At 51.2% G+C, this 24,451-nt stretch overlaps 10 protein-coding genes across 10 annotated transcripts; 4 read left to right on the top strand and 6 right to left on the bottom strand.

The window, feature by feature from the left end:
* Positions 1-406: 406 nt before the first annotated feature.
* Z519_03750 (uncharacterized protein) lies at positions 407-1,353 on the bottom strand (the record flags this gene model as incomplete). Its single annotated transcript, XM_016761497.1, has 2 exons — positions 407-660; positions 687-1,353. 2 exons carry the CDS (start codon positions 1,351-1,353, stop codon positions 407-409), a joined length of 921 nt encoding a protein of 306 aa, XP_016621835.1.
* Positions 1,354-2,792: 1,439 nt separating this feature from the next.
* Positions 2,793-4,183, bottom strand: Z519_03749 (5'/3'-nucleotidase SurE; the record flags this gene model as incomplete). The annotated part of the gene is made up of 6 exons (XM_016761496.1): positions 2,793-2,833; positions 2,934-3,162; positions 3,199-3,298; positions 3,365-3,581; positions 3,726-3,943; positions 3,966-4,183. 6 exons carry the CDS (start codon positions 4,181-4,183, stop codon positions 2,793-2,795), a joined length of 1,023 nt encoding a protein of 340 aa, XP_016621834.1.
* Positions 4,184-4,986: 803 nt separating this feature from the next.
* On the bottom strand, positions 4,987-7,731 carry Z519_03748 (uncharacterized protein; the record flags this gene model as incomplete). Its single annotated transcript, XM_016761495.1, has 1 exon — positions 4,987-7,731. The coding sequence occupies one exon, from the start codon at positions 7,729-7,731 to the stop codon at positions 4,987-4,989; it is 2,745 nt and encodes a 914-aa protein (XP_016621833.1).
* Positions 7,732-8,441: 710 nt separating this feature from the next.
* On the bottom strand, positions 8,442-10,669 carry Z519_03747 (uncharacterized protein; the record flags this gene model as incomplete). The annotated part of the gene is made up of 4 exons (XM_016761494.1): positions 8,442-8,739; positions 8,946-9,186; positions 9,259-9,541; positions 9,650-10,669. The coding sequence occupies 4 exons, from the start codon at positions 10,667-10,669 to the stop codon at positions 8,442-8,444; spliced, it is 1,842 nt and encodes a 613-aa protein (XP_016621832.1).
* A 1,187-nt stretch (positions 10,670-11,856) lies between these two features.
* Z519_03746 (uncharacterized protein) lies at positions 11,857-13,569 on the top strand (the record flags this gene model as incomplete). Its single annotated transcript, XM_016761493.1, has 3 exons — positions 11,857-12,120; positions 12,233-12,572; positions 12,638-13,569. The coding sequence occupies 3 exons, from the start codon at positions 11,857-11,859 to the stop codon at positions 13,567-13,569; spliced, it is 1,536 nt and encodes a 511-aa protein (XP_016621831.1).
* Positions 13,570-13,810: 241 nt separating this feature from the next.
* On the bottom strand, positions 13,811-15,830 carry Z519_03745 (uncharacterized protein; the record flags this gene model as incomplete). The annotated part of the gene is made up of 6 exons (XM_016761492.1): positions 13,811-14,140; positions 14,210-14,860; positions 14,908-14,955; positions 15,011-15,403; positions 15,524-15,661; positions 15,735-15,830. 6 exons carry the CDS (start codon positions 15,828-15,830, stop codon positions 13,811-13,813), a joined length of 1,656 nt encoding a protein of 551 aa, XP_016621830.1.
* Positions 15,831-16,670: 840 nt separating this feature from the next.
* Z519_03744 (uncharacterized protein) lies at positions 16,671-18,973 on the top strand (the record flags this gene model as incomplete). Its single annotated transcript, XM_016761491.1, has 2 exons — positions 16,671-17,156; positions 17,201-18,973. The coding sequence occupies 2 exons, from the start codon at positions 16,671-16,673 to the stop codon at positions 18,971-18,973; spliced, it is 2,259 nt and encodes a 752-aa protein (XP_016621829.1).
* A 140-nt stretch (positions 18,974-19,113) lies between these two features.
* Z519_03743 (uncharacterized protein) lies at positions 19,114-19,965 on the bottom strand (the record flags this gene model as incomplete). Its single annotated transcript, XM_016761490.1, has 1 exon — positions 19,114-19,965. The coding sequence occupies one exon, from the start codon at positions 19,963-19,965 to the stop codon at positions 19,114-19,116; it is 852 nt and encodes a 283-aa protein (XP_016621828.1).
* A 644-nt stretch (positions 19,966-20,609) lies between these two features.
* Z519_03742 (anthranilate phosphoribosyltransferase) lies at positions 20,610-21,887 on the top strand (the record flags this gene model as incomplete). The annotated part of the gene is made up of 1 exon (XM_016761489.1): positions 20,610-21,887. One exon carries the CDS (start codon positions 20,610-20,612, stop codon positions 21,885-21,887), a length of 1,278 nt encoding a protein of 425 aa, XP_016621827.1.
* Positions 21,888-23,507: 1,620 nt separating this feature from the next.
* On the top strand, positions 23,508-23,877 carry Z519_03741 (uncharacterized protein; the record flags this gene model as incomplete). The annotated part of the gene is made up of 2 exons (XM_016761488.1): positions 23,508-23,685; positions 23,774-23,877. 2 exons carry the CDS (start codon positions 23,508-23,510, stop codon positions 23,875-23,877), a joined length of 282 nt encoding a protein of 93 aa, XP_016621826.1.
* Between the last annotated feature and the right edge of the window lie 574 nt (positions 23,878-24,451).

The following is a 24,451-nucleotide window of genomic DNA, read 5'->3' as shown; positions in this document are numbered from 1 at the left end:
TATTGTTCGGCGGTCATCGAAAGCAAGGAGACGGAGGTGGGTTTAGGTAAGGAGGAGAAGCTGGCCACCCCCTTAAAGGTAGAGAAGGAGTCAAAAGGAAGGGGAGAGGAGATGTCGCAAGGCGTCGATAATCAGCCGTGCATTAGTTATTGAGTATCGAGACTCTGTCGGTAAAGGATACAATCACGACCTTCTGGCCGCGACATCGGAGCTCGGAGCTTGGCACCAGCTTTCCGCCAATAGCCGACGTCTCTTTGCTGGGCCGGAGTCCTTCATCTTCCCCCGAACTACCGAGTAATACCGTCTACATCGACACCATCTCAGACAATCCCTCTACCCCAATCCTTCCCACACCTGTGGTGCATATATGGCTATTCTGGGGCTGTGGTGGCTGGCCTAATGTGACTCAGGGCCCCTTCTCGTGTGGGCTAGGCTCAGGAACCAACATCTTCCCTTGCATCACCGTTATTCCTGATCCCGTCACCGCTACATATCCCTCCTTGGACGCAATGCTCTCTGCATCGACCATCCCTGTCCGAGCAGAGACTTGCTTCGCCTTCATGGCCGTCTTGCTCAACCTGGAAGCCCAATACGGTATCAAAAGGCAGTGTGTTGACCCTGTCGCTTGGTCTGGGATCATATCAGCCCCCCACGGGAGCCCTTCAAACTTTGGGAACTCAGCTTACCTTCACCTCCATATGCGAACACGCGCTTTGCGAAGTCGACCCCGTATCGACCCCCTCTACTCGTAATAATCTGGCTTCTTGTCTCGGAAGGAGAAGCATTCATCAAGCCCACCGCATCAACTGTCATGCTTTCCGCGGAGAAGTCGACCTCTTCGCTCATCTCGATCACAAGATCCATCAAAGCATTCCGTCCCAGCGCCAAAATCTGCGCCTTCTCGACCCCAAGGCACTTCGAAATGCTTTCGCGAAGCTCCACGTCGTCGTCAAACCACTCTTTAACTGGCTCAGCAGGGATCTCAAGCTTCACCGTGCAGACTTTTCCGTATTCTCCTTCACATGACTCTGATGATGGAGCCGATACCATGTAACCGTCGACCCTGATCCCGCCGACCGTTTCAAAGATCATTTGTCTTCCACCTGCTGCGAAGCGCTGTCCCAGCACAAGTGCTGCCCCCATGATGCCATGTCCACAGAAGGACTCCTCCTTGTCCAGGGTGAACGATCGAATCAGGTATTTGGTATAGGCCTGGCCTTCCTCGCTGCGCTTGACAAAAACCGTGTACGACTGATTCAACTCTCTGAATCCCCAAGCTTCAGCCTTCGCTTGACTCGGAGTCAGGGTAATCCATACCTTGCAATGGTTTGCAGGATCGCGAGAGCCGGCCATTCTCTGTACTCGCTTGGGTCAAGCACGAAGACTGGAGTTGGGTTGCCCCTGAATGCCTCGCCTGCCATAGTATCGATCATCGTCTGATCCCATCTTTCAGCATCCGGACCACCGTCGGACTTGTTGATAGTTGATACAGGAAATGATTATGATAGACATCACGGGTTGCGCATAGACCCCCTCCCAAGTATAAGGACGCACTTACAAACTCCCACAGCCGTGCCATATCGTTTGCTGGTCCCTCTCGAGGAGGCCTTGACAGTCTGATCTGCCTGTCGAGCTCTTAATGACTTTTGGCGAGCGTCGTTGTCGTCGTCTCTCCCAATACTCAAGGTACAAAGATATGGATCGAGATGTGGCATCCTCCTTCTCGCCCAAAAACCCTCGAATTCTCTCTATATATATCTTACCCCTTTGACCAGGATCGGTTAGTGCTGCAGTATGGTGCAACTATTCACCCGATATATCTCCATGTTTTCTATCCAACTACAGCCATGGTTAGTTGCATGGTTTCCCATTCGAGTGAACATGAACACTCTTACTGGCTCCGACTCGCCCCGACTCGCCCCCCCATTTGATATGCATCCCGAGTTGGGAAATCCGTCGCAGGAAGGAGAAAGCCGTGACGAGTGACGAGCGACGGAGGGACTCATAGAGTAAGTGGATCTCGATTTCTCCGCTCTCGTGGCCCGGAAGCGGACAAAATATCCCGCCTTATCTACGTCAGTTCTACGTATGTACCTACGCATCTGTCTATGTATTATGTATCGATGTACCCGTACACGTTGCGAAGTATGCATGCATGTGTGCCCTCGCTTTTCACGGCACCCTGTCGAAGCTTTTCAAGAAGAGGCAGTCGAACTCAATTAATTGTCCAGATGGAAGGCTCATCAGGAATGTCTGCTTTCAAACCTGGTCCACAGTAGGCCAGCACCGCGCCATTTGCCTAACCAACTGGCGGACTTCATCCTTTCCGCGAGTCCCTGTTCAGACAAGGTAAGGCCATTGCAAGCCAAGGCAAGGCTGTCATCTCCTGAAAGTCCAGGATCGCATTGGGCTTCCCAATCGGTTTGGCTCACGTGAGGTGGGGAAGCTCGACAACTCCCTTCCTGGGGCACCATACCGTCAAACAATCGTCTTTCTGTCTGGACTTGTTCTAAAGCATGACCACCAGCGCGGCGGGGTTGTATCTATGCGCCGAAATCGACTCGGGATGGGAATGTAACTTGAATTATGACCGGTTTGTACTGTACGGATGGAAGAACGGGTCTTGAGTTTATATACAGTTTCTGAACGTATCAACGGACTCTTGGCCCAACGACCATTACGTGGCTGTGCAAGGGATGAGTAAACAGTTTCGTTTGGGGAGTTATGTGCGCCGACATTCCTCATTGCACTTCTATCCCGTCTGGTCTAGTCTTCATGGTCTCGACTATGCTTCATGCTTGGCGAAGAGGGTGTCGTGCAGCAGCATCCTCCCCTACAAACGCAGGTCAGCAAAGATTCAAAGTCACAATCAAGCCTGGCGTTGGGGCCCCTCCAGAGAAGGGCCCCACATTTTACGGGGAGAATTGACTTACTACTCATCGACTCTCTCGCCTTCAGCATCATCTTCGCATCCGGGTTCTCGTACGCCACCAACGGTTGCAACGCCGCTCGGAGACCGTGCTGCGCCGGTCCCATAGGAGCATCATAGTCAATCGAGAAGACGGACACTGAACCATAGCATCCGTTGTCCACGACGGGAGTCTCACCGGGCAAGGCGCAGTTGCCGTTGATGCAGACGTTGTTGCCGTCCGTGATCAGGATCTGCTACGTGAATATTCCCGTGGTTGCGTTGTAGACAGCTTTGTCGGTCGTGGCACCGCCGCCCAGCCGTGTCTGGATGGATGGAGGGTTCACGCAGGAGTCATTGGTCGGCGAAGTGATGACGGGGGTGTTGACGCTGGCCCAGTTTTAGTACATCCTGCAATGATCGGTGGGCTGGATCCATATCGGTTGGAAAGCTTACTTGAGTCCGAAGCCAGCAGACATCAGCGGCCTGGCACCCTGAGAGCTATTGACTAGCTGGTTGGCAAGGTTGGTGGCCAGCTGGGCTTGAATTGTAGCCGGGTCAGGGTAGCCAGAGGCCGTGGTTTTGTTGATCCACGCGTAAGAACGCTGCTCGCTGTCGCCTCCGGAGAAGGCGACTCCTGGAATGTTTCGCTGGATTGCAGCAAATGTACCACCTGTGGCCGAGGATTTGGTAAGTTTCAAGTAAATCAAAAAGATGTTCTGGAAAGGATGACAAGTAATGCAAAGGATAACGAATGAATGTAACGAATGATAAGTGAATACGCAGGATAGTGAGTGAATTGAAAAGCATAACTCACCAATAGTCCCGGACAACGTATAAAAAAAGTAGCCCTGGTTGAGACCGAAGTTCGGGCCGTCCACGTAGAGATCAATAGATCGATTGGAATAGAAGTTGGGAAGGACGTAGTCGAGCGCAACAAAGGTGCATGCCGCTGCCGTGCCGTTGTAGTACCAGATGTCTGCGTCGTTAGGGTCCCGACCAAGCGATGGTGCACCGGGGGGGGTTGAGGTTGAACTTCGAGTTGACAGCAAGCGACTTGTTGGTCGTGAAGACAGATCGACCACCCTGGCTACTCTCGTTGTCAGCCGGGGCTACCATGACAACTTGGTGGCCGCTCTCCTTCAACAAGCGGTAGAATTCTCGAATTTGAGCACTTCCAAAGCCGTCATCGTTGCCCAGGAGGATAGAAATGGCCGAAAAGGGGCCGAGAAAGGCCGAGGCTGCTAGAGCAGCAGACAGAAATGAGCACCTCATATCTGGATAATTGCAGGAGAGTTTGGCGGTTAATGCCAAGGGAAAAGGAGTTTCCAGAGCCTGAGAGACAAGTGCTAAGCTCACCAAGTCGCGAGAGCGCGGCGGCTTAATAGCACAAGCTCATAGCTCTCCGTAGGCTAGCAAGGCTCCGCAACCATCCAAGAACTAAGACGTAAGAAGTAGAAGGATCGTGTTGAACTGTCATAGTCCCGAGTCGATAGATTTCCCGCGCCTGATCATGATGTAAAGCCACGGTGGATGGTTGTTGTTCGCAGCGACAATGAGCGTCGTCCGAAGCATATATCGAGAAACCAAACGAGGTTAATCAGATAATCAGATGATACCTCGTGCTCAGACGATTGGCTTGCATTAAGCAGCAGACCAGGTGCCAAGGGGAAAGCTTCGATGCAGCTTTTTACCGGCCCAAACGCTCCCCAGGAACGCGGTCGCTTGAGGGAGGGTTCCGGTGATGGCGACAATTCCATTGGTGGGGCTTCGTGTCAGGCACAATCTGCCGATCTACCTAGAATTCCACCAAAAGGATTGCCAGTCCAATTCCATTGCGAGGCTGGCAGGTCGTATCATTTTGTTGCACAAGGCGAAATAATTATGATCCAAATTTGTCGGGTTGCTTCCGCCAATCCGAAGGCCATACGGATCCTCTCAAAAAAGTCCAACGATATGCGAAGGAATCGCGTCTCCTTCCAACTTCGCGTGTGTCGATCCTGTAATTGCCGCCCGTAGCAGACCAACAATGGCACAGAGCGACTCTCCAACTTTCCGGTCACTTTGCGGGGCTGATTTCAGAGCAGAGATTCGTACTTGTCTAAACCTGTTTTCTGCTGTTGGGTCGTTTGCTGCTGAGCCTTCTGCGGTTGTAATACATTCATGGACGCGCTGAATCTAGGCGCCGGCTGCGAGGACGCCCCGAAATTATTGTAATTTGGTTGTGGCCAAACGATTCTCTGACTGTTACCTGCAGGAGGCGGAGCTATCATAGGCGTGAATTCCGGATTAGGTGACCCTTGCGGTCCCGGAGGCGGCGGAAGCTGCCAAGTCGTATTTGATGTCACCGTCGGCGGAGAGATGCTGCTTACAGGATTAGAAAGATAACTCGACGGTTGCAGCACCTGCTGCTGATTCTGCAAATGCACAGGAGAAGGTGAAGATGTCCCCCAAATGGAGACCGAGGATGGTTGGGTAGGTTGAAGACTTGGAAACACCGAGGCGCCGACATCCGGAGTGATTGAGCGAGATAGAGGTTGTGGTTGAAGAACAGGCAATGACGGATGCATTTGATGCGCCATTGGATTCGGGTTGGCGGTGACATCTACTGGAGCCCAGGAGAAGGAAGGCGGATTTTGGGTCAACTTCTGCCCATCAGAAAGAGCGCCTGCAAAGACGTCGACCTTGTCAGTATTCTTATCTCCGAGCACGAGCTTCTCAAAGTCGTCTTCTGTACCTGCGACCTGATTAGGTTGAGGAAGACCGTTGCCAATCTGCGTGTGTGACGAGGACGCGGCCCTTGGCTCAAGAGCCCTATTCGAAGACAGTTCTTGCAGTTTACGGATCTGTTCGCGCTCAATTTTGCTCGACAGTGATTTGATGACATCCATAAACGCGCTGAACTGGGACAGGTCAAGCAAGGGCCCAAGAGAAAAATTCCAGAGGATGGGCATCACTTCGATGGCTAAGAAATCAGTGTCGCCAACGGTACCGATCTGTCGGAACACCTTCAGAGCCGCCATCATGACTGCTGGCTCCTTTGTTTTGATAGCTTTCAAGAGGGGGACGATTTTCTCCTGCATGGTAAACTTGTCCAAACTAGAAACATTCTTGTCTTGCTTCTCTTGGCGGCCCTTTCCGGAAAAGTCGTCAATGTTGTTTTCCGTTTGGTTGGGCGAGACGCCGCAGAGTACACCGAGCGCCTCAAGACCTCGAATCTTAATGGTCAAGCTGTTGGTCTTACTGAAAACGCTAGCCACAACTGGGAAGAGATCATGTTTGACTGTTGAGAAGTCGATTAATGGGAGAACAGCCGGTAATGTTTGTAAAGCAGCATCGGTAAGTGAATGAGTGGATGACTCCATGGCCACATGAACGATGGGCAAGACATCATCTTTGAACTGCTTCGCAGAGCAGTTGTCGGCAATGAGTTGAATATTGTGAAGAACCGCCAGTAAAGCAGCCTCTTTGCCGCCATCCCTTTCTTCCGATTTCGATTTTGACAAGAATACCTCTCTCATTCGCGGTAGGATATTGTCCGAGACAACCTCTTTGCTGAACGGAACGACTTTGACTATCTGGAAGATATTGTGCATGACCAGGGGTAGGATGTCTCGGTCCTTCATCTCGTCAAGTAGAACACTAAGGATCTTCTTCCCAAGTACGGAAGGCGGAAATTGAGGCAGGACTCGACCAAGGCCTTTCATGAATTGTGACTTCTCTGCAGGAGTCTTAGCTGGGAAAGCGTCCAAGAACCTCATGGTGTTCACCAAAATATTGTCGAAGTATTGTGATTGCTGGAATTCGCTTGCGGTCATACGCTGAGCCGGTCTTCTAGTTAACATTCTCGGCAAAGTGACATTCAACTCCCGCGGTAAGGGGCCGTCGCATAGGTAGCTGTTAGCGCTGGTTGGGACAGTGGAAACGCTGCTGAAGATCTTTTTGTACGTTGACTGATTGCCATGGGTTTCAATAGGCGACCTGTGCGGATGTCTGTAGCATGCAAGAATAACTAGGCCCAGTGAGAAGATGTCGGCTAAGAAGTTGATATTCGAGTCGAGCACGAAATCGGGAGAAGTATAATCGAGGTCCAATTGGACTGTTCGAGGGATTCGCGAGTCATGGTGGAGCACTTCAGCGAGAGAAATTTGAGGGACGGTTTGATGTCCTTCTGCTCCGTCAGGCGGCCCGGCAAACCCGAGTCCGGAGATCTTCCAATCTGACTTGGCATTGATCATGATGGCGTCCGGAGTCAGGTTGCCATGAACAAGCTTAGCAGAGTCGTGTAAGAACTCCAGCCCTTTGGCGACCTGCAGCAGCCCCTTCTGGATTTCCAATTCGTCGATTTCCACGTCTTGCTGTGCTCTAGAGATGGCTCCATCATTAGACGTGGACCGCGAGATGCCCCTACCCGGCCCATTGCCATTCCGGTCCTTCTTTGCCAGGGCGGCAGATAATGAGCACAAGACAGGCTCTGTCGCAAACATCAGCCCTCCACTGCGGGTTTCCTCAACGGGTTCGACCAGTTGCAGAATGGAGGGATGCCGGAGACGAGCCAGACTGCTGGCTTCCTTCTTCAGACGTTCCACTACTTCATCTTGAATCTTGCGCACCGACGTGGCGCTTGTAGCACGTGCTCCAAACCCACTGCTGGTGACATCCAGCGATTTCCTGTCAAAGATGAAAATCGACGCTTGAGCGCCACTGTTCTTCTTCTTCGCATCAAAAATGGTCCATACCCCTACAGTTGCATTCGGATGTTTTGACAGTTCATAATTGGATGTTATATTCGAGGTGAAGGATTTGAACGCGGACGAGAACATTGGCGATTGAAGTTGGATCTGTGCAGCCAGCACATGAGAAAGTAACAGAAAATATTCTTGGCAAACCAGGTCGTTACAAGGGTCCTTGAATAATGAAGTATCGAGATAGATCTCCAGTGAAATGCCGTGCAGGTGAGGGTTGATGGGAATCAGAGAATCCGTCTTATCCTGTCGCCTAAACGTAGCACTGTCTGATGTTCGGGCGTCGGAGCTGAGATTTCGCCAAGACTCGGCTACCTAGAGCAATCACGTGACAACCATCGCTAGTGCGGATCGTATATGCGTGGAAGTGTCAGTTTTTCTCCTCTGCCACCGTTCCTACGTGACTGTCTGCATCATCTTGGAATTCGCTTAGCTTGATGTTGAAGATTGTGCTGGCTGCCTTTTCTCGATGTACATTATTCTTCCGAGGAACCCCTGTCTTTCTAAGAGCAAGGAAGAGGGGGAGCGAAGACTATGGCAAATGACATGATGAAAATCCGTACATGGCCTATCTCGACTATGTTTCATTTTCAAAAGCTGTCTGGCAGATAATCCTCCCTCAGGCTAGAGCGTCACATCATTACCATTGACCCCCTAAATGTCCTCGTTACAGCGAGGAACGCCACCATAATATCATCCGCGATTCTCACCAGCTTTATTCGTCAACAGCAAGCCCGTATCCCTTTACACTTCCAGGTCACAAAAAATCCCCTGTTGGCATACAAGGTTCACCTTTTTGTTCGTCGAAAATTCATCCTCGCTTTCCACCGCTTCCTCCACTTCCGCGCAGCCCGTCGAATTCGTCTCGTGGGATAATTCACGGGACTCTCGCCGCCAACAAATATAGCTGCGTCATAAAGAAACCCGCCCAAGATTGCACCGACAATAGGACCTAACCATGCCACCTTAAGCCAGTAACCGTCAGCGAAGAGGGTTTTGGGGGTGCCGTAGCCGAGAACGAGCATAGCAAGGCGGGGGCCAAAGTCGCGGGCTGGGTTCATAGCTAGACCCGTGATGTAGCCGAATCTATAAAGACGAATACGTAGAGAAGTCAGCCAGTGCACGCACTTGCGTTCATCTGTTGTCACTCAACCTCAGGTTGTTTCTTTCTCTTCGGAGGCGATGTCGTTGCTTTGCTTGGTGAAGGGATTTGCCCAAGCGACAGCAAGACATCAGAAAATAGGAGCAGGCGGATAAAACGGAGAAGAGGAAGAAGAAGACCCGGTACTTACGCCATGCCGAGGACGGTGACAAGCAGGCCGACTATGAAGGCATTCATTCCAGCCCCGGGAGGGGCATTGGTGTCGTCGCCCAGTGCGAGCACCGAGATAGTGAGGATGGTTGTACCCATGAGTTCGGCGAGGTATGCAATGCTGCTATCAACCCAAGGGGCCCGTGGGAATGTGAGGAAGTTGGATAACACTACCGTTGACACTGATGGCGCCAGTGGTAAAGCTGCAGTCGATCTGGCACCTGCAACTGGCCTCTGTTCCACGAGAAGTTGTTGTTGCTCTTGCGCCACATCTAGTTCTAGAGCGATGAGACCTGGTCGGAAGATACCAAATGCAATCAAGGCCGCGAGGAAAGCACCGAGCATCTGTGCAGCGACATAGACGGGGACTTTGCGCAATGGGAAACCCCGGTAGATGTAGAACATGAGCGATATTGCCGGATTCAGGTGAGCGCCGGATATCCCGCCGGCGATGTAGATGGCTATCATAGTCGCAAGACCCCATGCCCAGGTTCCTGTATCGTTGGCGCCAGCTGAGCCACGAGAAACAGTCATTGACAGGTTTGCGCTGAAACCGAGTGTGTATTGAACCATGATCTGTGAACGGGGAAGCCAATGTCAGTGAGATGATTGACTTTCATATTTTCAGCAGCCTCAAAGCAACATGGGAGAGTGGAAAGGTAAGGTAAGGCAAATGTGACGTACTGCCAGAAGCTCGGCCAACGGCTCTCGAAAGCGTAGCCGAATAATCGACCAATATGTATGCAAATTATGGACTTCTTCGTCCTCGGCCTTGTAAGCTGCCAAAGGAACTGCATCTTCGTAGGGTACGTATTTCGGTTCCTCTTCCCCCCTTGCTTGCTTCACGTTCGTTACTGCCTCGGGCAATGACAGCTCTGGCGGCTCGACATGTTCCGGCTGTTGTGGCTCGGAACCCGCTTCCTCCTCAATCGTATCTTCCGGTCGAATCCGGTTATGGAGTGTTTCGGTTGGTGTATCTGAAGGTCTTCTACCTGCGCCAAATGGTGAAAATCCCGGCGACTCTTGGTATTGGTTCTGGTAAGCTCGGTATAAAGATATTTCTCTCTCGCGTCGGATAGTGTCCAACTGAGAGGATATCTTGTCGGGCATAAGTGAGGGTTCAATTCTGCCAGCTTCAACGTCTGTCGACAGCGGCTGTTGGGCCTCTCTTTCTTCCTCTTGGACGTCCTTCTCGAGCTCGTCCTTCGCTGGAACCATACCAGGTCTCAGCACACGAGGCAATGGTTTGGCTAGACCCCATACTGGTCGGACATTCATTGGCTGATCATACGCAGGGTTGAGTTGTGCATATCCCGGATCAATATATGGTTGGTTGGCGGCTAAGGTATCCAAAGGTGGTGGACCTGCCAGAGAGAATTTGCGGGACGCAGCATCAGTAGCATCCCCTCGGGCTGAAGAAGGCGCTGCAATTGCGACAGATCTTCTGCTGGATTCAGCATAATCTCTCCCCCAAGTTCGTGCTGGGCCAGGACTTGGATTCGGACTCGTTTGTAGGCTACTGATGCGATGACGCAGTGTCGCTGGGCCAAAATTGAATTCGGCGTATCTAGCACGAGATTGATTCTGGGAAGGCGATCTCGATAGATTCTGCTCCGCGTAGTCCCTGGATAGTACACGAGATGTGGTTCTCGTTGAAACCCTGGAGGCTCCCTCAGGGCTAGTGGCCTGTTCACTATTCTCCATTGTTCATCCGAGGCTTTTCTCACATTTGCTGGAAAGAAAAGGTCGGTAGCTCGGATGACTTGCCGTTAAAAAGGACCCCGAGATTCAAAGTATTCGAATGCTTTTGAATCTGATCCCAGCTAAGGCGGTAACGGTCTGAACCGTCTGGTGCTAGAAGTACATTGCCTTCTCCCCGAATGTTTGTAAGAAAAGGTAATTGGCAACCCAACGCCGCCTTGGAGACCAATCTCCTGATGTGTTCAACTGGATGCGTACCATGGCCAACATCGGTCGATTTCATTTCGAGGAAGTTCCAAGCTCGGTGGGCGGGAAGGACACCTAAGGCAGGTCGTCGTGCCACTTTCATGACCTCATTGATTTTATATCGCGTTTTCCCATTTTAGGTTAGCTCATCATCATACCGTGATGTATAAAGCGGCGAGAGCGGTTTTCTGTCTCCTGCAAAATCATCAAGGCCGGCAAGTTAAAACCTTGGTCGTCCAGTGCGTGTCGTGAAGACCACTTGACGATATACATATACATGAGCTTCTTTCTGCAGAGTATGTCAGGTTGGCCCTCAGTGAGCTTTGCTGTTTAATCCACCGAGCAGTAAGATCGGATGGGAAGTCATGATGATAGGTTTCTACTCTGCATCAGAAGGAAAGTTGTTTTCTTCCTTTGTACAGTGTGTGAGCTTGCAGCAATGAAGGTGACATCGGGTTAATCCCTGGCAATCATGTTTGCAACAAATCTTCTATACAGGTACCCAGAGTCTGATACTATTTGGGACCGACGTGAACAAATGGTGATTGCCCGAGGAGTCCTCGGTCTTCTGCGAGAAAAATGGGGCCACCAGGAGCAGATTAGCGGCGCAAACACTGTCGCTTTGGCCCGCCAAATCAGATGATACCTCGCAACATGGGGTCTTCTCTTCCCCAGGCAACTCTCAACAAAATACACAATTAACTTCTAGGTATTCTGCATTGGCGAAAGATATCATGTCTGCATCCGCTCTTTTTCGGTCTGGGTGCCTTGAGTCCTCGGCATCTCATGGCACTAAGCCTTCAATGAGTATCCATTTTTGGTCAAAGTTTAGCAATATATAAAGTTCGTGGATGTCGACCCTTTTCCCTCCTCTTGCACACATTTACGTCCTTCTGTTGGACTATATCTACCTTTAAAGGACATTCAACCTACAGCACTATTCTATGGCGAACAAGACGGACATTCACCATGTGGACGAACCTAAGACAGTTCCTCGAACAACGGAATCGGTAGCCGATGATTATCAGAAACCTTCAGCTATTGACACCATTCACGGTGATGAAGCACTCAAAGTTATTGCTGGCGTCGGGGGGGACGATCATTGGACTGAGCAAGAAGAGAAAAGGCTTGTCCAAAAGATCGATATACGGTTGTTACCAGTCCTTTGCCTGGTTTACGGGGTCCAGTTCTATGACAAAGCAATGCTGGTGAGACTTGGAATCGAGGGACTTAGATAACGACATTCGCTGACAAGCTCTACAGGCACAAGCAGTAAGTAATTTACGACAGTGCCAGTCTACACTTTACTAAATGCGATAGGCCCTGTTCGGACTAGAAAAGGATCTCGATCTCAACATTGGCAACCGCTTTGTTTTCTCCTCTTCTATCTTCTACCTTGGCTTCATCATGGGCGCATACCCTGCCATTATGATGGCTCAGCGTTGGCCCATTGAGCGCGTCGCTGCAGGTATCACCTTCGTCTGGGGAGTTACTGTCATGTGCAGTGCTGCTTGCAAAACATATGGCAGCTTCTATACCCAGAGGTTTTTCCTCGGTGTCATCGAAGCTGGCATTTCGCCGATTTTCATGCTCGTCGTGGGAGGTTGGTACAAGAAGGATGAACAAGCTTTGAGAATGGGAGCTTGGTATAGCTGTACCGGTTCGTCACACCCACTAACAGAAGTATCAGAAGGTGTGACCCAGCTAATTTTCGAATCCGTCTAGGCTACATTTCCATCGTCTCGCCACTAATCAACTACGGACTTGGCCACATCACAGGAGGTTCTCTGCAGTCTTGGCAGTATATGTATCTATTCGCCGGCGGCGTCACGACACTACTCTCGATCTTTGTGCTATACTTCCTGCCACCTGACCCTATTCGTGCCAAAGATTTCACAGATCGCGAGCGTTATATTGCTGTTGCACGTCTCAGAGTCAACAATGCTGGTGTTCGCAACATACACTTCAAGCCATCTCAAGTCTTCGACGCTTTGACAGATATTAGATTCCTCTTGCTCTTCTGCACGACCTTCCTCATGTTCTTTGCCAATGGAGCGAACGCGACGATGGCGCCTATTATTGTCCACAGCTTTGGTTACTCGACGCTCAACTCCCTGTTGCTGGTTGTTCCCGCTGGGTTCGTATCCGGGACAATCGAACTACTTGTATGTTATCTGGCATACCGGTTTAAGGGGATCCGGATCTACCTCTTCGTCATCTGCGTTTGTACCACTATGTTGAGCTGCCTGCTTCTATGGCAATTACCCCGATCCGCTAAAGGTGGTCTCCTGTTCGCCATTGAGATTCTCCCTGCTTTCGGTGGTGGGTACGCTATCCTCATGGGCCTACAGATTGCCAATACAGCAGGCTACACAAAGCGCAGTGTTACAGCAGCTGGACTGTTCATTGCTTGGTGTCTTGGCAACTTCACCGGGCCACTGCTCTTCAAAACGAAGGATGCTCCTGTCTACGCTGAGGCATTTGCGGTCATCGTAGCAGGTCTTGCCGCAGCAGTGGTTTTAGCCATCATATATCTATTCGTCTGCAAGTACGAAAATTCAAAGCGAGACGAGAGTGGAATGACGGAGGCTTTCGAGCATGCCTACAACGATGATTTGACGGATAGGAAGAACAAGCAATTCAGATACGTGTATTAGGTTGAGGGTGTTTGCTGAGGAGATGCACGGATACTCAGTGTGATTGGCAGTCTCGGGAGCAGCGTCTTCGTGGTCAACACAGTGGGCGAAGCCTTCGAATAATAATCAGGAATCGCGTGGAGCTTGACTCTTCGCAGGACCCGGACCAGCTCTCAGCAAATATACCTCCATCTTCTATTCATCTTTCTATTGTTGTCTTGAAGCGCTGAAACAAGAGGACGTTGCCAGCCATTTGCCTCCATCATAATCTAGCGTTCAATTCCTTCTTCACCAGCTGCCTCAACTCCGATTTTTGGATCTTGCCGTTCGCGTTCCTTGGCACCTTGTCTATAAACCTTATGCCACCATCAAACTGCTTGTACCGTGCCAATTTGTCTTTGGTGAATTCTCTGATTTCGGCCTCTGTAACAGTCGTGCCCGGTCGTACTACAATATATGCTCGCGGAAGCTCAGATTCGTCGATTGATGCCTGAACCCCAACGACTGCACAGTCCACGATGTTAGGATGGAGAAGGAGTACAGCCTCGAGTTCGGCGGGTGCAACTTGGAATCCACGGACTTTGATGAGTTCCTGTAAGGGTAGGGTCAGCCACCTCCTAGTCCTCGACACTGAAAGCTGACGACGACGACGGAGACGCACCTTCTTGCGATCAACGATATACCACTTCTTTGTCTCCGAGTCGCAGTATGCAATATCTCCTGTGTGGAAATAACCATCTTGGTCCCAATCTCGTCTATTTGCTTCTTCGTTCTTGTAATATCCCTTTACGATGATAGGACCTCGAATGCACAATTCGCCTCTGACATTCATTCCATCGGGTCCCCTGACTTCGGTGATATCATTTCCGTCGTCGTCAACAATCTTTGCGTCACAGTTGGGTAACAGTCTCCCAACGCTTCCGGTAGAATCCTGCTCTGGATAGTAAAACCATATCGCCAAGCACGTGGTTTCGCTCATTCCCCAGGCTTGATTGAAGGGAGTATCCGGCCGCAAATACTTCTTGAAGCGAAATTGAAGACTCTTGTCAAGAGGCGCGGAGCCAGACCAAGCATTTCTAAGGGTATTCAACGAATATTTCCCTGAGTCGAGATGGCCCGATGTAAGGAGACTGATGACCATCATCGGAACAATGTTCACTTCGGTGATGTCGTACCTGGAAATATTGGAAAGCCACAGCTCAAGCTCGAAACGGCGCATGACGTGAGTGGGAATCCCGGCTTTTATTGCGCTCGTATGGACTCGAGGCACCTGTGATACGTGAAAAAGAGGGTTGGAGATCAGGCGGCGAACCTGGGCATGGTCAGTATCAAGATGTTGAGGAGTTTACAGGTGCTAACCTCGTACGGCCGAGGCCTGACTTCCATCACCACAATGTGTTGTGCGACCTAAAGCCTGATCAGCTTCAATGACTTTCTAGCTGAACGAACCCAGTTAACTCACGAGGTTCCAGACCGATATGCCCAACGCCTTTGGCATACCCGTCGTCCCGCTACTGAACAGCCTCGCAACTATGGTCTCCTTGCTTTGCTTTTCGTCGTCGAACCGTTCCCAATCCATCTGTCCGCTTTGCAGCAGCACGGTCCAGCTTTGAACCCCCAGCTGCTTTGGAATGCTCTGATTCTGAATGTCGAAGCCGAAGACGTTTGATGGAGGAAGGGAGCATTCTTTTGCCGCAAGCAAAGCTTTGGGAAGGAACTCAGGTTCGACGATTAGATGCGTAATATCTGCAGTGCGAATGGCGTGGACCAGTTCGAAGACCGTATAGGAAGGGTTTACACCAGAGAAGATTCCACCAGCGGCAATTATTCCAAGGAAGACCATGGAATAATAGATCTGCAACCTTTGTTCAGTAGAGGTTCCCAAATACAGTATGAGTGATAGCAATTTAATTGAAGAGCTTTGAAGCGATGGGTGGGTGCAAAGACAAGGGAAGAAACACCCAGCGAAGCATACATCGTTGAAAGCTATGACACAGACACAATCCCCCTTTTTCAAGCCGATATTGCGGAATCCGGCTGCAAGCTCCCGGACCATCTTGCGAGCCTGCCGGCAGGATATCGATCGGGAAGGCTTCGATGCATCGATGTATATCTATGGTCACCGGTGAGCAAACGAGACCGTACTTCTATCACGTCAGGATAGCATCGCTGGCCTTTTCTCATACCGGTTTATCTTCATCATAAGGAGCGCGATGGTCAAACATCCATGTTAGCAAATCTGTTCCCGGAATCGGATAGTGTTCCTGCGCCAAATACGGCATGGTTTATAGTAGTATGAAGCTGTTTGCAGAAGCTGAAAACAAACGAGAAGCCAAGTCGGTCTAAATATATCTGTATGCGATTTGAGGTCTGAGTTTGAAACAAGATAGGCTTATCTCTTTGCCAAAGCCTTTCCGTGAAACAATTTTGCTCGAGGAGGAACCTTCCTATCTCCAAAGCCGCGGTTGCAACTGCAACACGCATTTCGGCTGTGCGGCAAAGATAGCCTCGAAAGATGGAGAAGACTAGGACCAAGGCGGAGCATTTTCTTCACAGAGCCATAGAATGCTTTACCGAGAATTGTGTGGGGATCCATGACAACCCCCGTGCAAGGCTGAGGGATTCCCCCGAGGCCTCCGCGGCGGGCAGACCATACCTTCCCAAAAAGGGATAGTGCAGCCCTGTGCGGAGTAATACTTGAGTCTGCAGAAGACGTGACCACTAATGTGGAAGTTGATGTCGTGACCAGAGCGGGGCCGCATTGTGGACCACTTTGCCTACCGATGCAATTTTGAACCTCGCCTCAAGCTGTTGGTCTTTGCAGTCATCATTTCGACACCAATGCCTGTCGCGCCTGTATCTGCCTATAGGTACGACAGCCATTTCTACCTAGCATAGCTTGAGTCCGAGGTCGGAGACATCGACTATCCCTTATTCTCTCCTCCCAGCCCGCCGAAGTAGCTGTCAAAATGCTACCCCGTCAATCTGGATCCCAACCGCCTGCACCCGCCTTCAAGCGGACAACTCAGGCATGCAGATACTGCCAAAGTCGAAAGATGAGATGTGACAGGAGGATTCTTGGGTCCACTTGCACCAATTGTCGTCTTGACGCGATCGAATGCATGCCTGGCAAGAGCAAGCCTTCACGGCCAGCAAAGCGGCGTTTTTCGAAACCCATCTCTTCAAATGGTGAATCCGTCTATCGGGTGGGCGATCATGATTCAATGCTCTTTAACGATCTTATATCCGCTTCAACAGAGTTATCCGAAATCAAGTTGCCGGATTTCATCAGACCTCTAAGCCCCGACCTAAGTCCTGAAGATACAGCTTACCTGAAGCACAAGGGAGTCTTCGACATACCCAATGCCCACTGTCGGAACGAACTCTTGCGCAGCTACTTCTTGTTCGGGTACCCATTACTACCTCTACTCGATGTGGAAACCTTTTTGGGGCCAATGCTCGAAAATGATCCAAAGGACAAGGTCAGCTTGTTACTCTTCTACGCTGTCATGTGCTCTGGAGCCGCACACGTCGACATGCAAGTCTTGAGGAAGCTGGGTTTCAACTCGAGAAAGCTTGCTCGAAGCGCATTCTTCGAAAGAGCACGGGTAAGTCCTCAATGCTGAGGAACGGCCGATTCTAATCGTGAAAGTTGCTCTACGATCTAGACTGCGAAATCGATCGTGTTTCGTTTGTACAGGCCTTCCTGTTGATGACATACTGGTACGATGCCCGAGAAACGCATAAAGACCGCAAGTTTTGGATTCGTGTGGCTGTGACCCTTTCCCAGGATCTCGGCCTGGACCTGAATCTTGAATTTTGCAAGACAAGGCAACACCGAATGTTCAAGAGATTGTGGTGGTGTTGTTTCATGCGCGATCAGTTTGTTGCGCTCATGACCTGGACTCCACCGCAACTCGGTGCGCGGTATCGCCACTTACCTATGCTTGAACTCGACGATTTCGAGATGCAGGATTTCTCTCCTGCTGTGTCCCGTTTGATCAAAGAGTGGGATTTCATCGATAATAAGAGGAGCAGGATTCGCCTAGCAACGCTCTGCATTGAAAAGGCAAAACTATGTGTCTGCATAAATGAGATTCTGCAAGCACGGTATTCAAGTCGTCGGTACGAATCAGATAGTCGAATGATGACGATTCTTGTCCCAAGGCGTTCTACCGGCAATGCTTTCGAGATCCTCGAGCTCGACCGCCAACTTCAAGAATGGTATCGTGGCCTCTCGGACGCTGGTAAATTTGACCTTCGCGACCCTGCGGATTCTGCGTTTATGAGGAGCTCTAATGTTATTGCGATGCATAGAGCACATCTGAAGCTACTGTTCCTCTCAGCGATGATCGCGCTCCACAGGCCCCAGATTTCAGAAACCGCCGGAACGCTACCGCCAACATACCAGCAACTGTCACAGACAAAACTACGGGACACTGCAGAGGAAGTGGCGCATGTTGCAATATCCATCAAGAACCTCGAAATGGGAACACACATGAGTCCTAGAGGGGTCACTTTACTGCTTCCGATAATGCTTGTTCATCTTCAAGATGTCATGCCAGAGATGGAGAAACCGCGAAGAAGCAGGTTAGAAAAGTATTACGATTGTATGCACATATTGGACTCGATCGGAGACGAGGGTGCATCAGACGATTTCTTGTCTTCAAAGCTTGAGGCTGCCTTCTTGAAGTTCAACATTCTGCCCTCGATTGAGCACCAGATCCCCCCTCCCATCAGTTTCAGACCGGACTTCGAGAAGTCGCTCTTTTCAGGGACAGGAATCTTTTCATGCCTATCACAGCTTGGTGCGATGACTCCCTCGGAGGTTGATCTGCTGTCAAAGATGAGCCTCTGTCGTAGGGACATGTCAAGTGCGGCGGAATGTGAGTACGCCAACAATGAGGGGCGCATTGTTTACAGTCCACAGCCAACGAAGATGACAATCGGCCAGCCGCAAATAGGGGTATGTCCACCACCAGCCTCCACTTTCAGAGCACCGATGAATCCCTCCTCTGGGGGAGTTCTAAACCTGCAGGAAATCGGGGCTCTTGGGCAACTCCACCCTTCGCTATTTCCAGCAACTGGTGACAGATCGGTGCAACCAGCCACACAGCTAAGCCTTCTTGTCCAAGCGGACGGAGAAGATACCGCCATGGAGCACTTCTTCAAATGGAGGATTGAAAGGATGAAGATTCCCATGCAGAGACAGCTCGTTGAAAGCGCGTACCAAACCGTCCTCGCCCAGATGTGGAGTCTGGAGGATTTGAGGGCCATGGCAGATGTCAAGTCTGACCTTTACAGACTGGCCATTCAACAGGGCATACCAGACGGCCTGGCTCGCTCTTTTCGCAGAGAACTAGATGTATTTCTGTCCCAGTGGCGCTCTCCTGGCGAGTGGACGCCCGGCTGTGATGAAGCATGATCAAAACAAGCTCCTGAGCTTGTAACTGCGGAGACCAGGTTATGGCACACGGGATAGCGATGCTTAATACGTTGCAGCTCTGATACATCCTCGCTCCTGACGAACTTTTGGTAAGGACGCCTGATATCAAGTCTCGCACCTCAAAGCTTGTGTCTCTTCCTCCCTTCGGCAACTCTTTTGAATTCCACCTGAGGTGCGCCGTCAACAAACCTTTGCATGCCGTCGGCGACTTCTCGAACGGCCTGAGCCTCTATTCTGTCCAGGACAGGCCGTTGAACCAAGGATTTGATTCTCAGCACACTTTCCCGATTCAAATGATCGCCAAATTTTTCATTCACTTCTCTGAGGACTTGCTCCAGGAAGCCATCCGAGTCGGAGTCATTTTTCCCGCGGCATACCTTGTTGACGAATCCGCACTGGAGCAGCTTCTCGCAGGGTACCCTGCGGGACGTGAGGAGGGCTTCGTTGGCCAGGGGGAAACCAAGGCGTTGGACGAGTCCAACACTGGCGCCACCTTCGGTGACCAGGCCCAGACTCGTGAAGGGAGCGAGAAGGTAGGCATGAGGCGCTGCATACACAAAGTCCGCAAACCCTACAAGACCCGCATGAAGCCCGACCACGGGCCCATTGAGTCCGACAACTAAGATTTTTGGATGGGCGCAGAAGGATTGAGTGGCGTCGAATGTGTTAGCCACGAAGCTGCGCAGAGTCTGCTCGCGGATCTCATGTGTCTTCTTTCTGTGGTCATCATCCATTCCGGGGCGCCGAGATGTCACGTCGCCGCCGGCGCAGAAGAACCGTCCTTTCCCAGTGATGATGGTGATCGTGATCTCCGGCATAGCCGCTACTTGTCGCAAGAGACAGGAGAGCCGGAATGTATCTTGCTGCCTCATGGCATTGAGCTTCTGGGGGTTATTGAGTGTTATGATGGCGACTCTGCCACTGGTGCGGAGGGTGACGATCTGTTCCGGATCCGGACTGAGCGTTGCCATTCCTCTGCATGTGAGCCGGTGCCAAATTTTGCGGGATGATTAGCTATGCCAAACGAGTGTGAAAGATTCAAGGATTCCATTGAACACACAGCCCGGTAGATAACACAAAATCCCTGTCCTCCCAGAATCTCATAATAGGTAAGACTTTTTACTTCCCCAGGGGACGCTTAGACTGACGTGCCTAACGCACTGATGTCCCGAGGCCTCCGCGGCACACTTTGAATGGCTTTCCTGCAAGGTCATCAATTGTACGAACTAAGTGGTAGCACACTTCCGGGTCTTTCTTTGACCTCTACCCTCTCGTATCATGGGTCTAAGGTTTCATCAAGTAACGAACCTTACCTAACTGCTCCGTAGTAAAACACAAAAGTTGCTCTGTACATGAGGAGTGACAAGGCTGAACGAGGCTGGATTCCATTGCCCTGCCAAGCAATCAGGGGTTCAGCGAAGTTGCAAGCTTCTTTCTCCACAGCAAAACCTCGAAAAGCAAAGCTGTGCCCCGCAACCACATGCTGTTTGACTCATCAGCCCAGCGCAACAAATATATACCTTCTGTATCTAGCTTCCCGCTTCTATTTGTGTAGTCGTCCAAAAGAGCCAAAACCTCGAAAAGAAATCGTCCACACACGTTTGTTTCCGCTGCCATGGCCGACCCCCCGCCGCCAAAGCACGTCTCGATCGCCCCGCTGTTGAAAAAGCTGTCCGCCCCGTCCCCTCAGGACAACAGCGTCAAGGCCGAAGACATCGCACTGGCCTTCTCGCGCACGTTCGAGAATGAACTGAACCCCACGCAGCTCGCCGCCCTGCTCACGCTGTTGCACTCGACGGGCAAAGATCGGCATCCCGACGTGATTGCCAAATGTGCAGAAAGTATGCGCGACGCCGCGGTACAGGTGGATAAACATAAATTGAGAGAAGTCGTGCGGAAGAGGAAGCGCGGTGGTATGGGTATGGGAAGTTACAGAGGTGGACTGTGCGATATTGTGGGAACAGGTGGGGATGCGCACTCGACGTTCAACATCTCGACTACGGCTTCGATAATTGCGTCGCCGATACTAATGATGGCGAAGCACGGGAACAGGGCGCAGACATCCATGTCCGGGTCAGCGGATGTGTTGAATGCTATTTTGCCCAAGGCGCCCAAGATAGAAGCGCTGGGCGCGGCGCTGTTGCCAGAGGCATACGAGCATACGAATTACACGTTCCTCTATGCGCCGAATTTCCATCCTGGCATGAAGTATGCTGCGACCGTGCGGAGGGAACTTGGACTGAGGACAATCTTCAATCTAATGGGGCCCCTTGCCAACCCCGTGGAGACGCATATTGAAGCTCGAGTTGTGGGCGTTGCCTACCAAGAACTGGGCCCCGTCTTCGCGCAGGCGCTGCAACTGTCCGGCGCCACCAAGGCGCTTGTGGTTTGCGGGCAGGAAGATCTCGATGAGATAAGTTGTGCCGGCAAAACGAACTGCTGGTTGTTAAGAGAAGCGGAGAATCCAGAATATAGGGGCGATCGGGATGAAGAGGAGGATACCAGTGACGACGAGGCGCCACCCAAATACGTCTCCAAGGTGGAGAGGTTCGAACTTGAGCCCGCCGACTTTGGTCTACCTTCACACCCACTATCGCAGGTTGGCGGCGGAGGCCTGCCTAGGCAAAACGCCGCCGTGCTGATGAGCATTCTGCGCAACGAGAGACCTCCCAATGACCCGATACTGCATTTTGTGCTGATGAACATCGCCGCACTGCTGGTGGTGAGTGGCGCTTGTGATGCCGATAGCTGCGAAAGTGGTGAAGTCATCACAGAGCGAGGGCCGGCAGGAGGAAGATGGAAAGAAGGCGTGAAAAAGGCCAGATGGTGCATAGAAAGCGGGAAGGCTCTGAAAGAATTCGACAAGTTCATAGAGTTCACCAACCGAGTATAGAACAGAGGTCCCCAAAAGTGCAATGTCATTGGTTTGTCATCTTGACCTGGAAGGGGCTTGTCGGGAGTTTTATGATCTCGTATCTCTTCTTGCACAGGCCGACAGATTAGGCAGTGCTATTTGCTTTCGAAGCCGTCCCAAAAACGCCGGGGCTATGCAAACCACCACCATCAAGAGAAACATTCCACATGGATCGTTAACTTCGCGCGCGACGCCAGATACTGCCTCGCATTTCCATTTCTGCAGGTTTTGGACGCATCATCGGGCCTCAAACTGTACCATCCTATTTCCCTCTCGGCATCAGCCACAAAATCCAAGTAATCAAAAAAGACGCCAGCCACTTTTCCAGGCCGAGGGTTAGGGTCAGGGTCAGGGGCGCATAGCATAGCGCAGCAGAAACACATACCGCTTCGTTCTCTCCTTGTAAAGCACCCTGTGTCCGCACATGCTGCAGCGGATGACGTCGCCTCTTGCCAGACTCACTTTCGTGTTACACTCGCCGCACACGTACTGCACGGTCGGGCCGCTCGACGACTCGCCTGCAACGTAGCCCGTTGCGAAGGCGCTGGATTGTTGTGTGGGGATTTGGTATGCTTGTCCGGAAGACATTTCTCTTCGTGCGTCAGGTAGGTAGTGGTAGGTAGTGGTGTAAAGGTGGGCCGATGGAGAGAGTGGAGACTTGGACGGATCTGAGATACTGGTTGTTGGATTTCTTGGAAGATGTTTGCTCAGAGGGAGCTCGATGTGTTGTGACGAATGTAGAGTGAACGGCGCAAGTAATTTGTAGAGGGAAGAGAAAATCGGATTGCGCCCCCCACTAGAATGTGCCATGTGACAGGCCCAGCCTTGCTTACGTGATGAGATTCAAACTTTCGACCAATCGATCACGTGTGGGAGTTCAGTCTACCAAGTACAAATACTCAGTATCTGTACATGAACTGTGTGGGGCGTGCAGGGTGTGGTAACAAATACGTGGTGTTCGTGATAACGTAAAGACTCAAGGGAGAGCGCAGAACTGTTACTATGCAGGCATTTGGGTTACGGACCTACAGATACCATTCGAACTCATCCATCAAAAAGTCGTGGCGCAGTGCCATTGGATGGGTTACTGCTTGTGTAACGGTCGCTTGGAGGTGCAGGCAGTGTCGAGGTAGGCAGAAAGATTTAATGGCTGCGGGATCCAGTTCAGCCTCATTTCTACACCACCTGTTGAGAAATATTTCATCCCAGTAGTTTCCCTTCCAAGCTACCGCCTTTACAACGTCCGTATGAGAAAGCCGTCCCATACCATCGAGAGCCCAAGAGACATCCCTCCATTCCATCATGGCACTTTTTAGATCGATCTTTGAGTGTTTCGGAGCCGGCCAGAGCGATGATATTCCATCTTATGCTTCCATCGCCGAGAAACAGAAGGGCAGTAGCATCACCCAACAACAAATCAAGCCAGCCGACGAAAAGTAGCTCGCATCCACGATCCTCTCCATCCTGTTCACGGCCGAAAAGCCCGGGCGGGACCTCGAGGCCCGGCTCAAAGACATTGTGCACACAGATGGCTGGTATGAAGGGCTGGCAAAGCGGGTTCTCGACGGCCTGGTTGCCGCGCTGCAGTTAGGCCGAGTCATGGCCGGAGCAATAAAGAAAGCCTACGACAAAGCATATGACATCGCCTCTGAATTCACGAGAGACCATCCCGTCCTTGCCGCAGCGATACTTACCCTTGTGGCTATTGGGATCCTTGTCTATCTTGCACCATGGGTCATCGAGGCCTTGGGGTTTGGAGAGCTCGGACCTATTGAAGGTGAGATCCGCATATGTATATACCATGTTGCAGCAATTCTACTCAAAAAAGTAGTGGATCACCAAGATTGTTTCTGACATTTGAGCAGGTTCATTTGCGGCTTTTTGGCAATCAACATTCCCCGACGTCGAGGCTGGATCGTGGTTTGCGTGGTTCCAGAGGCTCGGAATGAAATGGGGGAAGCAAGCGTAGGCTGTGCTCACGGCATCCAAGGGGGCAGAATTGCGTACGAACACGGAGATAATACACCCAAGGCCCATAGACTCTGCAACGAGGCTGAACGAGTCCCCATTACAAAGTGGGGGCCAGGACTTCACCCGGTTCCGCGGGATTGACCCTGTGCAGATGTCAGCCTTGCCTGGCGATGACAGGGGTAGACCTGCCGGGTTGACTATGCATGTCTCAGTCGGAAGGCATGGCTATCCATGTTGCTGGTGTCTGCTCTTGTTTGTCCGATGTTTGCTCTGCGGAGTCCTATTCCTTGTTCAACTGGTCTAGCAGTGATGAGGTACTGCATACCTACCACACGTGTATGTAGCAAGGTCAGACAGTCCTGAAGTCCAACCGCGACCCCGAATTCTAGATACCAATCTCCTGTTCCACATCCATGGGGACGGGATCCGGACCAACGAGGCGCGTTTCAAAACATACCACATCCCAGCCTTCTTCCCTCGACAGCATAACGCGCTACGGTGGACCGTGATTATGTATATGCTTTGCATGGTTACAAGCAGGATTTTTCTTCCATCGCCATCCCTGCAAACAG

Source organism: Cladophialophora bantiana (assembly GCF_000835475.1).
Source record: "Cladophialophora bantiana CBS 173.52 unplaced genomic scaffold supercont1.5, whole genome shotgun sequence".
Taxonomy (NCBI): Eukaryota; Fungi; Ascomycota; class Eurotiomycetes; order Chaetothyriales; family Herpotrichiellaceae; genus Cladophialophora; species Cladophialophora bantiana.
This window is presented reverse-complemented; position numbering and strand designations above follow the sequence as displayed.